Here is a 14,855-nt window from a genome sequence, read left to right as displayed (position 1 = left end):
ACTTACTGGCGGTCTTACTACAGGGAAAGATAATAAGACGTGCATTTTAATGTAGAAAATTTCTTCAAGAAAAAACTTGGAACTGCTCAGTAGTAATTAGAACTGATATGTAGTAATTAGAAAATATTTGTTTTCATTTGATTAGAAAATGATTTTTTTATAACTAAGGATCGTTAGTGGATATCAATTTGCGTAACCGTGAGTTTGTAGCTTTCATCATTGTGCACATGAAAAACATAGTTTCATTGCAGCAGTATGTACCAAAGCGCTGTATTTTGTCATAGAAAAAGATAATATCAGAAGCAATAAAACCTGATGACGTCATCAATATGGCCCCAAAAGATCAGAGTTAGAATTCTTTCATGCCCATCTATCAATATTCGTTACAGTTCCATTCTTTCTTAATTCATTAATGAGAAAACAATGGAAGGTTAAAATGCCAATTTAGCCAACTTAAATACCTTAATTTAAAAGGGCAAGCGTCTGCATCTTGTGTTTACAGGGGTGCCTAAGCATTTGCACGATCCCTATGAAATTCGTACGAATATTATGTGATACACACGAATCACTATGCGAAAACGCACGAATATTATGAAATTCGCACGAATCACTATGCGAAATCGTACGAATTTTATGAAATTCGCACGAATCACTATGTGACACACACGAGCCTTATGTGATTTGCACGATCCTTATGCGAAATTGCGCAACCACTGGCGGGGTCACGTGACAAACGGAGCGGGATTTTCAAGATGGCGGCTTCGCCGCTTCGGCGACTGAAAATACGATGTAACACGCCGAAATGAAGCTAAACAGTAGCTCACAGGCTATCAAATACATCTTTGCGACGGTAAATGTCCATTCCATGCCTTGAAATATAAATATCTCGGGTAGAAACGCTCAAAATCATGCCTCCTCCCGGCCGCCGTTTTTGCATAAGGATCGTGCAAATCACATAAGGCTCGTGTGTGTCACATAGTGATTCGTGCGAATTTCATAAAATTCGTACGATTTCGCATAGTGATTCGTGCGAATTTCATAATATTCGTGCGTTTTCGCATAGTGATTCGTGTGTATCACATAATATTCGTACGAATTTCATAGGGTTCGTGCAAATGCTTAGGCACCCCTGGTTTACAGACGGCAAGAAGAACAGGGAAACAGTCCAGAACAAGAGTACTGAAATAAACGTGCAACTTACCTTTGCATGAAGCAGTGAGCTGCGGACAGGACCCAGTTTTTTGCAATGAGGGTACCTCCACAGAGGTGCTGTTTCGGGATTAGGAAAAAGGGGGAGTACTGGGGGAAAGACGATAAAACGTTATGTTAGAATATGGTGTGTTATGAAACGACATTTCAAGTGATTTGTAAGGCCATGAGGAGCTTCCTTATAACCGGAGGTCTGCGTCAGAAAACTGCAAACAGTTATGGTTAAACCCTTGGGTACATAAGGCCAAACTGATTTGCTTATATGGATGACATCATCTGGTAACCAAAAAGCTGATGCGAGTATGCAAAAAGTTTGGAAAAAAAGATTCCTTCATTATGCCTATCATGATGATAGTCAACCAATAAGTTCCCATAACTCCGATTTGAACATTAGTGCTTACTGTGATTGATTATGCAAACCTGCCCAGCGAGAAAAGATTTATGGGAATTATTTTTTCTTTGGTCTTCCGACCATAGTTTAAAAACGTCACGACAGTCCCAATGAGACTGCCTATACCAGGATCGGCATAGATATCTGGAAAGAAGAGGATACTTGTCATACCTGGAGAGAAATCTGCCACGGGAACTCGCCGTGACCGGCGTCCTGGCCGTTGACGATGCGGTTGTCGCCGTCACGCCGACGTCGGCTTACGGACCCTTTCTGACCGCATTGTTCAAATGCCTGACCTGCAAAGGACAGAAACAGACAAAAGTCAGCTGATTTACGCAACTCACCGGCAGTCATCACTGTTTACGAAAACATGAACTTAAAATCACCAAAAGGTCTAGCTAACACTACGGCTCGGTTCAAACTTTAAACAGTACATACAACATTCTAGCTAACATAAAAATACAGTTCAGACATACAAACAACATTCTATCTAACATAAAAAAGAGGCATTGAAAAACACTTGTAGGCGATGTGTAATTACCTGGTTAAATAAATAGATAAACTAAATAAACTAAACATACAACATGCTAGCTAACGGTATATAGCGCACAAAGTGCCGTACCTTCGCCCAGCAGGGCTGCAGCCAGCATCACACATATCAGGAGGGACAAATTCGCCATGGTTGTCTCGTCTTCAGTCTTTCACACCAACTGGAACAGAATGGAAAATACGTTAGTACAAAGGTAATGACAACAAACTCCGGCTTGGCCTGTCCAACAAACTTTCCCACGGCTTCCTGGCAGCTTCCTCGGCAACTGTAATTAAAAGTACCGTGGCCGCCTGGACATGAAGCAGGTCCCGGTGATTTTGCTGCCCGGAGAGCGGAGCCCGAAAGGAGAGCCCTGTTTCCACAGGCAGGCGGAATCACCGAGACCTGATGATTGTCCAGGCGGCTGTAGTGCTGACTGTTTCCGAGGAAGTTCGCGTCAAGCCGTGGGAGAGACTTTGGGAGAGTTTGAACTAACGACAAAAGATAATAGTTGAGTTCCCGCCCAGCCTAAATCCGCCTGGAAGAAACGGATTAGCAGGTTAGCTCCGGCGGTGCTCCGTTGCTCCTGACCCGCTCCTCTCGGTCCTGTAGTTGGTTCGCCCTGCCAACGAGAAACGATAAAAGTTTGAACTCACGACGAAAGATAATAGTTGAGTCCCCGCCCAGCCTAAATCCACCTGGAAGAAGCGGGTGACCAGGTTAGCTCTGGCGGGACTCCGTTGCTCCGGACCCGCTCCTCTCCGTCCCGCAGTCGGTTCGCCCTACCAACGACAAACGATAAAAGTTTGAACTCACGACAAAAGATAATAGTTGAGTCCCCGCCCAACCTAAATCCACCTGGAATAAACGGGTGAACAGGTTAGACCCGGCGGGGCTCCGTTGCTCCTGACCCGCTCCTCCCCGTCCCGCAGTCGGTTCGCCCTACCAACGAGAAACGATAAAAGTTTGAACTTAAGACAAAAGATAAGAGTTGAAACTCACCTGAAAACTTAAATTTCGACAGGATTTTCGGGATCTGCTCTGGACGTCTCTTGCACACGCGGGTATGTACTGTCCTGAGAAGGAATGACGATGGCTGTGAGTAGGGGTTTTCATACACACGGACGAACAAATCACGTGGTAAATGTAGCCAATAGTTGGGTTGGAAAATGACGTTATAGTTTGAAAAGCGTGGGAAACTTCGTCAGCGTAATTTTAATCATTCGATACGTACTCGTGATACAACAGTCACGTGACGAATGTAACCAATCGGCGGGCTCCAGCTTAAGAAAATTTCGCAATAGCTCAGAAAGATCGAGAACAATTGCGTCGGCGTATTTTTACATAAGCCGCGAACTCACGTTGGATTGCCACGTCGCAACGTGTTTTGTGTGTTACGAAAGACTTACGAGAGGGTCAGGGAAAATCACCGTGGGACCTGGTCAAAGAACGACTCAAACTGCCCTAAATTTCCCAATTTTCAACACTTTTTTCTACCCTGTTCGTTACAAAGTCTAAAATATCGTGCCCTTCCTTATAGCAAAGTTGAACATCTGTGGCTTGCTGTGTGAATAAAGTCATTACCGGTGTCACAGCGATCTCGCCACCCCCGGGGGGCGAAGTCACTAGCGCTCTCGCCCCCATCCTCCACCCCCCGGGCGAAATAACTAGCGATCTCGCCCTCATACGTTCGCGATAGTACTGTTTTTTTATAGGGGGCGTGATTGCTTCCGATTTCTGGGGGGAGATCACTGGAGGGGGCCGGGGGCTGGGGTGACATCGCGGGGTTAAGGGGGGGGGGGTCGTTGTGACACCGGTATCACCCGAACAGTGCATACCTGTATTCACTACTGATTTCTGTATCGATATTATCTATTCTGTTTACACTGATAAATTCAAGTAGACAGTACATTGATGATGAAATGATTCATGTTTAGTACTAGTAGTTCTCCCCATATCAAATATTTTTTACTATATTTTACTATATCTCAACTATAATGTCTTCTTTTCACTCCTGGCCCTGCCGGTTATAACGAACTGATCTGTGTATGTTGCTTGTTGATGTAAGGACTAGAATTTTGACGAGATTCCGACCAACACATTCCAACATAGAGTGAGTCAGGTAAAGTTTGATTTGAAACAAGAATAATAGAACATTGTCCGCGCAAATACCGGGAACAGTTCTACTGTAAATGTATTTAAGTTCGCGGGGATTTAATTTCACGGTAGTGGGAAAGTGCAGTGTTCGCAGTGGTTTTAAGTTCGCGGTAGTACCGTACACTGTAGTCTGTAGTCACACCGTATACTGTTATGGATAAATATTCGCGGTGATTTTAATTTCACGGTAAGACGGCCTCACGAAAACCACGAGCATAAAACCACCGCGAACATTTCTTCATTTACAGTACCTGGAGAGTAGGGGCTGGGAAAATGTCATTTCAAAACTGTTTTTGTTATGAGGAGAGTCCGCCATTTTACTTGGTTAATTGATTTCCAAATGTACCGATGTGCCCATGTACAGTGGCGACGACGTAAAAAAGACACGAAGTTTGACGTTTCTACAAGGGGTTGGTACGGCGTACTGGTACAAAACCGTTTTTTTTCTCGTATCGGACCGGTCAGGAAAAACCAGACCTGAAAAAATTCGATGCACCGGATGTTGGACCTATTGGAAAATGAACAGATTATATGATCAGGCATTCACACTTTTTAGGTCTTACCTGTCGAAGAAAATAACAAGAGTGAAGTATTAATTGTATAGTCTAGATCTGTAGTCATTTCTACAGAATAGGCAGACATGTTTTGTTGTAGCCTAATAATCATACTAGTCTTGTAGAAGTGACACTATGGAGGCAGCCATGACTATAGTTGTAGAAGTGAAACTTGTTGGATATTTGTAAAAGTGCCACTAATTTGGAAGCCATCATTGTAGTTGCCAGCTTTCCAATTCATACCAGTGTACCACACTAGTATCACTTTTACTACACTAGTTCACTTCTTTCATACAGGAATGAATGCCTTGTTAGTTGTGATGCCACGTTTTGTCAAATCTCGTTACGACGTTTATGGTGTCTATTTTGAAAATGTAGCACATAGACATTTCGTTTTTTATTTTCCACCCATCTTGTTTTCTTTCGTGCTATCTTATTATTTTTGCACTCTGCATAGGATGTCGTCCATAAAAAATTACTTGCTTTATGGCCTTATATAGGTGGGCACAGCCTGTGTTAATTGTGTTTAGAACAACAAAATATTTCAATTCAGAGCCAGACTTTTGTGTATTACAGACGACAAAACGTGTGTGTTGTATACTATTCACCAAATGTTACTGAGTTTGGCACATCTGTTTTCTAGGTCACGACATTTGCTAAGAGGCGAGAAGTAACGATACCTAGATTGTCCTCACTATGTTTGTACGATCAGGAAAGTGAAGACAACGTCGTCGACTGATGGGCCCCTAATCTGGTACCTCTAGTCGTGAAAAAACAAAGCCACGATTCGGAAAGCGTTCCATAATGCCTCTTACATGTAACCTCTTTTACCCCCATACCCCCTCCAACCAATCATACCCCCCCCCCCCCATGCCAAACCCTCCACACACACAAACACACAATTCTACGTTTTTTTTTTAGTGAAGAACGGCCACGGCCGACAACGCCGCGTTTTGTGGGTGTCAACTCTTTCTCGTAAGTCGGAAAAACGGTCGAACGGAACTAGAAAAATAATGGGTAAATATGACATTCATCTCATGTATAGTCAATTTATTTCTTAAACTCCTGCCTATAGCAAGATAGCTGAATGGAAGTATTTTTAGTAGATGATTTTTATTGATTTTCAAAGAAAAGGGACAGACCTCTAACGATTATGTCGGCTTTACTCGAGTAACGCTCCGCAAGCAAGGCAGTCTTCACTCTCGCACGTCGTTCCGCGTCCAACGCTCGGCGTAGGTTTTGAATCTCTCCGCCTGGATCTCAGCTGCGTGATCGTTGACTCCCGCCCACTGACACTGATATAAACTGGTTAAGTCAGCTTACAAACCTTTGACTTTGTTGTCTAATGCGCGAATTTGACCAGACAGCTTTTACCCTGCATCCTGAAACTGACCTAACAGAGTCTCCTGTTGTTTTTGAGTCTGTTTGAGGATCAGATGCTCGAGCGTCTGAAGTTCTGGTATAAGAGACACGTCGCTACCCGTATTTGCTGCCATCTCTTGTGTCTTGGGTGAGGGTGGGGGGCAGCTTTTTCAAATTAGAGCTACCCTCTTCTGTGCTGCTAGAACCCCTCGAACGCCTTGCTCTTTTTAACATCCAACAGTCAAAACAAAAAAGTCCTTAAGACCCCCCAAAAAACTGAAGCAGTTCGAGTTCTATATAGGCATAATGTGGAAAATTTAAAACGTCTGCAGGGGCACACCTCAACACACACTGAGGGCCGCCATCTTGAACATGAATGGAAGTATTTCATTTATTAATGTGGGGACTAAAACCTGCACATCGTTTTGACCATGATGGTCTTCACCAAATCTTCCAATAACTATTGAATTAGCCGGGTGTAAGTTTTATCTAATCATTAGTCATGTTTCTCGGTGCCCTGTGTAGAAGTAGCTGGGCTGACATTTGGCACAAAAACACTTGAGAAATGGAACTGATCCTCTATGAAAATCCAGGTGGGAAAATGCGCATTGTGTGCATGAGAAGCACCGAGGAGGACCCTGCCGGCAAAAAAAACACATCATGTCCCGTGGGAAAAGACAAAGTAAACCTCAGCTCGCCTGTCACAGCGGACATGAAATGAGGTCTGATGGAGTTTTGGTAGCAAAACTAACAGTCATCCATTTTTACACTACTCATATCACTGGGTTTAAATACAAATCAATCAGCAACTACTAACACCATCTTTCAACTAGGACAGCGCTCTCGCCGCGCTCTCTCTGCGATCTAAAATTTGACAGATCGCTCGACGAATTGTATAGAAAAGAAACGTTATTTAAAACGAATATTTTAGCACTTTGTGTACTTTTTTTGTCCTCTCAGTCCCACTTTTACATGCTGTATAATATAACCAATATGAAATCAAGGGTTACACATAAACTCTTTACGTCGCAATGAGAGCGCAGCGCGATCGCCGTCTAATGGAAAGGGGGACTAAGGTGGGGTCACACATGCGTATACATTCAAGTCCGTTTGAGGTGCGTATGAAGCTCCTAGTCTCTACCAGGCTCCACAGGTCGCGGGAAAAATAGCACAAATTGGACAAATATAGATACATAGCATGCCTGATGAGTTAGTTGACCGAGAAGTATGGTTAGCGACCCATGTTGCCTGTTTACGTTTTTCTATCATTTTTACAACGACCTTTGGAGCCTGGTGGAGGCAAATACTCCCATGCGCGCCTCATACGGACTTAAATATATACGCAGGTGTGACCCTACCTTAAGATCCCTTCAAGCAGAGGTAATCAGTTGAGGGAATTTCTGTCGATTGCGCGATTTCTGGCAGCTGTCCGTTACAACTGTCTACCGCTTTTTGATATGTGATGGTCTCAACTAGAATCTTAATATTCACCCCGTACAAAATGAGTCGACTGGCTAGCGAAGGCTTAGAAAAAGGAGAGCTATCTCTGTCACAACGAAAAGCTATCCTTAGATTGCTATATAAGAACGGTCAAGAAAACAATATTGAAAATTGGAGACCCATTAGTTTACTTAATGTCGATTTTAAAATACTTTCCCATGTACTTGCAAATAGATTAAAACCTCTCTTATCCAAGTTAATTAATGAAAATCAGACAGCGTACATTAAAGGGCGATGCATCACACAGAACATAAGACTACTTTTAGATGTTATGATATACACAGAAACAGAAAACATTCCTGGTATACTTCTATTTCTTGATCTGAGAAAAGCTTTTGATTCCGTTGAATGGAATTTCTTATTTAGAGTCTTAGAAAAATACAACTTCGGATATAAGTACATAAGCTGGATAAAAACAATATATAACAAATGTAAAAGCGGAGTTATCAATAACGGCTGGATTTCAGATTTCTTTGTTTTAAGTCGAGGCGTTAGACAAGGATGCCCTTTATCCGCGATTTTATTTCTTTTTGTAACAGAAATATTAGCTTTATATATAGATCAAAATAATGATATATTAGGAATAAAAATAAGATCTGATAGTGACATAAAAGAAGTTAAGATATCCCAAGTGGCAGACGACACCACACTACTTTTAGGAGACGAACAATCTGTACACATAGCAATTGAATCACTTTCATATTTTAGTAAAGTTGCCGGCCCAGAACTCAACCTCAACAAAACACAAGCGATATGGGCAGGTTGTTGGAAGTTTAGAAAAAAGGAAATTCCTGGAATTTCTACCCCTCAAACAGCAATCAAATCCCTAGGCATATATTTTGGTTACTACAAAAAAGAATGCGAAGAAAAAAACTGGAACAATAAAGTCACTAAAATAGAAAATATTCTAAACATGTGGAAAAGCAGAACCTTAACCCTGTACGGAAAGGTAACAGTATTAAAAACCCTAATTATGTCTCAAATAACTTATTGTGCAACTTCGCTTGTAGTTCCAGAGAATATTATTGTTAAGCTAAATAATCTATTCTACAATTTTCTATGGTCGGGGAAACGAGATAAAATTAAAAGAACAGTCGTCATTGCAGAATATGAAAAGGGAGGTCTAGGAATGGTAGATGTTAAATCACAAATCGAAGCTTTACAGGCTAGTATTATTAGAAGGTTAATGGACAACACATCAGGCGATTGGAAACTTATACCACGTATGTACCTAAACAGTCTTGGGAATGACTTTCTTATTTTAAAAATGCACTTTAAAAACAGTTCAGACTCTCCGTGTCTGAAACATATACCACTTTACTATAGAAAGGTAATATTAAGCTGGCACAAGGCTGGAGGGGGGAATGTATCTGAACCACTCACTCCAGAGGAAGTAAAAAATCACATTATTTGGGGTTCTAGTCATGTCATTAATCATAGGAGCAAGAAAAGGAGCACAACTTTGTACTTTAAGAATTGGATAAATTCAGGAATTATATATGTAAGAGATCTGTTGGACGAAAATAATTATATTAACGAGAAAAACATACTCGACAAATTAAGAGATAAGAAAGATTGGTCGAAATATACAAAGTGAAAAATGCAATTCCTAGAAGTTGGAGAATACTACTGAACGACGTACACTGTCAATCCACTGAACAGAGTACACAAGAATTTGATTACAAGAAGTACACATGTAAATATCTGTATAATAAGCTAATACTAGATAAACTTGATAGCCCCCATAGCTTGGAAACATGGGCGTCCACTTTCGACAGAAATCTGGAATCGTTTCAAATTCCGTGGATTGACAGAACAATCTACTTCACAACTGAACGAAAATTGTCAAATTTCATGTACAAACTACTACATAGGATTCTGCCATGCAATAATAATCTCTACAAATGGAATATACTAGACTCTCCTCTCTGCAACATTTGTAAGGTGACAGAGAATGAGGAACACATGTTCTTTAGTTGCGCCAGATTAGAAAACTTTTGGGAAAGAGTATCTAGATTTCTATATGTGATCAAGACAAATAGTAACATTAACAATTTTGAAACATGCATCCTTGGAATTCCGAGAAAGGTACACAATTCAAAAGCAGGGAACCATATACTAGCTATAGCGTTGTACTCTATATTAAAATCATGGGTGTTATACAAAGATAAGAAATGTTTCAGTAACACAAATTGTTTTACACTACTCTATAGAAACTTGAAAAATGCCATAGTTACGGAAAGAAATTTATCAGAATCTAGAGCTGGACAAAAATGGGGAGAGATAATCCCTTTAGTAATGTAATTATATCATTGTACAATATGTAAATACCGAATTTGTATACCTGTAAATAAAGTTCATGGATTGGACCATGAAAAGTTTAAAAAAAAAAAAAAAAAAAATGAGTCGACTGTACTTCTTCATTTGAAAAATCCGCCACATTTCTCCGTTAGACTAGTGTAGTATTATTCATGTATGATTATTATTAATTTTTATTTGTTTCCCGCTTGCTGACAGCCGCTTCTGTTTTTCCATTGTATTACGGTTTTGACTGAACTCTTGACTAAAAAAATTGATGGCGATGTACTATTCCCGGGAAATATGAGCTTGATGCGCTTTTCGTTCCCTGTACTGATCATGATTAGCCATGTTTTCTGTTGCCTGTGTTCTTACCGAAATATGACTAAGCAAGAAAAAACCTTATCCGCGAAAACACTTGAGCAATGTAGCTTCTCTTGGGATTAAATGCTTATGACACGCATTTTTTCCAAGTAAACACTTCAGCTATTTTTCTTCCCCTAGGATTAAAGGCTGCAGAAAATACACTTATGAAACGGTTTGTTTGCAGAAATGTACATTTTCCACGTAAACAATTACTACTCGGGGATTACGAAAATGATGGGTTGGTGAACATGAAATAACACGAAGCTCGGTTTGTACAGAGGTCTTGAAAAGAAATTAGCTGATGATTTAATATCAACGATAATTAGTAAGTTGGAGAAAAAAATCCCCTATTTATCGATTTTACTAATTTTGGAAATCTAGACATTGATACGAGACGAATCTCTTACTGTGCGTATGGGATGGGTGTTGATAGGTGGTGAAACAGCAGCAAAAGTGTTTTTCCTAGGCTTATTTCTTTTTACCATACCATCTATAGTATGTTACGGGGGGAGGTTGGTTGGTCGCTAGGGGCGTGATTATAACGGCTTGGTTGTAGTCTTCTATCCTAGATATGGCGTAATCCCAGCTACTGGTCTTGTTTATTCAGCCCAAGGACGATGATGATACCTGTACCTGCACCCCTCTGCAGTACCCACGCGGCCCTGCACTGCACCTCTGTAGAAGGTTTGTTTGTACAAGGCTTATTCTTCGGACCATCCCATCTACGATGCTGTCAGGGGGAGGTCAGGTAGAATGGCCGCTAGGGGCGTGATTGTAACGTGTGGTATTGTACAGTTAGTAGTCTTCTATCCCTGACATGACGTAATCCCCGTCACCGTTCTTGTTTATTCGGCCCAAGGACGATGATGATACCAGTACCAGCACCCCTCTGCAGTACGAAGCCTTGAGCTGCACCTCTGTAAAATAGCCGCTAGGAGCGTGATTGCAACACCACCGTGCTTGTTAATAGGCACTATCCCAGCCAAATGTAAACATCTGTCCTTGTTCTAAACGCGCAACACAGCTATGTGCGATAAGTTGTCACCACACTTTCGTTATGTCTCCGGATAGCTCATATGTTTTGAACTCAGTAAGCAAATAATGTACTAGATCCATTTACTTACAGTTTAGATATCTATGGCTCTGGACATAGTAGATAGATCTTGGGCCAAAAAGATACGTGATTTCAGCCCCCTGAAACGCACTGGGACATAAAATCATAGCTCTTATGGCTCAACTCAAATATTATTAGACAGCAAGTCTATTCATTTTAGAAATCAAGCTATACATCAAATATTATTTATAAATGATCTTTTAAATACAAATGGAATAGTTTTGTGACATGCGGAATTATCGCTGAAATTTGGAAGTATTTTTCAAAAGCTAGAGTAAAATTAGATAATCTCCGCTATCCCAAGCGCATGGGAAAGAACACTTACCGTGGGACCTATTGTACCCTTCATATCAAATTACAGTATTCTTGGTTGGGGGCACGAAAGTTGAATAAAGATATACATACGACAACTCTTCTTACTAACAACGTATGCAATTCAGCCTGTGGCTGTTGTACGTCTAATCATGTTGATCGAATAAAACCATTCATTCATTCAACGTAGTTCTAATTCCCGGTGTTTTTAGAAGCGGCATGAAGTGGTGATAAGGTAGCAGAACACAGTATTTATGCTTGACCCCCGGGATCCATTATGGTGATACATAAAGTAGTACGGATAAAACTGTTGAAGGAGAGGTAAAAAGCCTTATTTGAGGAACAGCCAGATATAACCTGTACTGCGTGGTCACGGAAGGTGATGACTCTGAGACTGTATGGTTTGGATTGTGAACGTTTTCTATTTCGTGTATAAAAGCGCCCCATTACGCAACTGTCCTTCTAGTGCGAGCCGGTTGCAGTTATGTGACCTCCGCAGAGAGGCGTTTCAAAGTGGGCGTGAGAAGGGGATGCGCCGACAGGATTTTGTTGTTTTTCAATATTTTGTGACTTGTACCCTGAACTCGAACATATCCGTTTTTGGTATGTCTTATGTCCACTCTACTATATTTTACCCACGTCGAAGCCAGTCACCTTGAGGCCCTTACCTATAGAAATCCCCATAGGCCAAAAACTGTGTTCTGCTATTAAACATAAAGTCCTGTTCGTGTTCCCTCAGCATGTTGCTCGTTTGTGTAAATAGATAAATATTCAACCAAACACCTATCTCTGCGATTGTCTAAATTTAGAGTTTAACTAGGAGGTAGACAGAGGGCATTTGTTCAGTTTATAGAGGTGAAACGGGCAGGAATTCACTCCTACTAGATGTAAAATCCGCTCCGTCTATAAAAACATTCGAAACACTGTTCACTGTCTAGACCTCTGACCTCCAACCCTTACGACCTAGCTTGACAACAACAACAACAACAACTAGGGCTGGGTACCGATTTTTCTTCTTGGACCGGTCCAGAAAAACCGGACCTGAAAAATTCGGCAGACCGGATGTTGGACCTATTGGAAAGTGCACAGATTATATGATCATGAATTCACACGTTTCGGGGCTTCCTGGTCGAGGAAAATAACACTGAAGAGCTAAGTAGAGCAGAGTCTATAGTCATTTCTACCAAGTTTTACAGTCAATTATACAGATGCAGTTAGCCTTGTAGGATTTTAAAACGCCAGTGGGAGTCGAATACTCCACAAAATAGATTTCTTTGTTGTGAAATGAACTATTGTTTTAAGTATCGTCCATTCACAAGTTCTCACATACTGAATCAGGTTCAGGCCCAAACCTGGACCTGACCCTCTGGACCTGAACGGGACCTGGACCTGGATTTTCTGTACCGGTACCAACCCCTAACAACAACAATAAGTACGGATACAGATTTGGTAATTCTATTCTCAACTAGAGTTCCACGAACACATACCTTTGCCAAATAAACCAGGTTTGTTATGTAGAATGATGTCTGTAGACATAAATGTGTTACTCATTACATTTTATTTTATATGCCCGGAGTTGGTTCATAACGTTTCGCCATTGCTTATACAAATTAGATCCCTATTTACATAATGATCGTAAATTGTATCAAGCATCACTTAAGCTATCAGCATACCAAAAATCATGACGAATCAGATCCTTTCATGCCTTCTTGACTTATTCTCTTTCAAAGTAGGAAACTAAACCGGCTCCTGCAGTTCAAGAAAAGACGTTACCGGACCCAAACATACACCTCTTAGTCTCTGCCATCTTTCTCAGTTCCATATGTGTCAAGTTTGAAAGTCCTATCACGGAATGCAGTGGATTTGTCAACTTTCCACATTATGCAAATTAGCTGTTAATTTATATTAACGTTTTTACTTAGGATATCTACATACCAAAAACATGACGATCCGTCAACATGTTCATATTTTGCCATTAATTATGCAAATGAGATCATCATCTGCATAATTAATATGTATAGATATTTCTTTCTTTCTCAGCTACAAATGTGACAAGTTTGAAAGTCCTATAAAGGAATGCAGTGGATTAACAAACTTTCCTCATTAATTATGCAAATTAGCTACCGATTTGCATAATTAGAATTCCATCATGTAAGTCTTCCCTTTGGCTATCTACATACCAAAAATCATGACGATCCGTCAACACGTTTATATTTTCTCATTAATTATGCAAATGAGGCCGTCATTTGCATGATTAATATGCATTGATATTTCTCTCTTCCTCATCTATATATGTGACAAGTTTGAAAGTCCTATCATGAAATGCAGTGGGTTTATAAACTTTCCTCATTTATTATGTAAATTAGTTCCTAATTTGCATAATTAGTATTTCATAATGTACATTGTTACTTGGGCTATCTACATACCAAAAATCGTGATGATTCATCAACACGTTCTCGAGTTATTCTCGTCCAAAGTTTGAAAGGAAATCGGCGACTGCAGTTTTAAACAAGCCGCTAGGAGGTCCAAACTTATAGTACTTACTCTCTGCCCCAAGGGCTATCTACCACTCAAAAATCATAACCACAGCATGTTCAGAACACGAGATATCAAAAATTGAGGTTCTGCTGCAGTACCTTAGCAAGCCGCTAGGGAGCCCATTATCGAACTTGACCTTCGTTTTCCCGACCCCTATCCACCTACCAAATATCATCGGGATCCATCCAAGGCTTCTCGAGTTATGCTGTTAACACACACACAGACAGACTCACAAGCCTAAAACATAACCTTAGCCATTCTGGCAAAGGTAAATATTTTTTGTCAGGTAAATGTTGTTGTGTTGTTTGTGTGTACCCAGGGCCTCTCTGAACATCAGTGCTCAATCTATAAAGGAGCTACCCTAAAAAACAGAAATAAATTTAAAAAAGATGTAACTGAAATGTTTGCATATTTTGTCACGCTGTATTTGTTTATTTATTTATTTAGCCTGTTTGATTGACGGAACTCTGATTAATCAAAGAGTTTGAAGGAACTGATATTGAGATTCCCCTACTTGTAAATTAT

At 40.6% G+C, this 14,855-nt stretch overlaps 1 protein-coding gene across 1 annotated transcript in view; it reads right to left on the bottom strand.

Moving 5' to 3' along the window:
* LOC118407030 (acrosin-like) overlaps positions 1-3,237 on the bottom strand; it is a 4,260-nt gene extending 1,023 nt beyond the window's left edge. Inside the window, exons 1-5 of the mRNA XM_035807445.1 lie at positions 3,132-3,237; positions 2,223-2,310; positions 1,772-1,896; positions 1,202-1,299; positions 3-17 (exon numbers count right to left, since the gene is read on the bottom strand). Of these exons, the coding sequence (XP_035663338.1) occupies positions 3-17; positions 1,202-1,299; positions 1,772-1,896; positions 2,223-2,280 (296 nt within the window). The 5' untranslated portion in view covers positions 2,281-2,310; positions 3,132-3,237. The remainder of the gene's footprint in view (positions 1-2; positions 18-1,201; positions 1,300-1,771; positions 1,897-2,222; positions 2,311-3,131) is intronic.
* Positions 3,238-14,855: the final 11,618 nt, after the last annotated feature.

Source organism: Branchiostoma floridae, chromosome 19 (genome assembly GCF_000003815.2).
Source record: "Branchiostoma floridae strain S238N-H82 chromosome 19, Bfl_VNyyK, whole genome shotgun sequence".
NCBI classification, from domain to species: domain Eukaryota; kingdom Metazoa; phylum Chordata; class Leptocardii; order Amphioxiformes; family Branchiostomatidae; genus Branchiostoma; species Branchiostoma floridae.
This window is presented reverse-complemented; position numbering and strand designations above follow the sequence as displayed.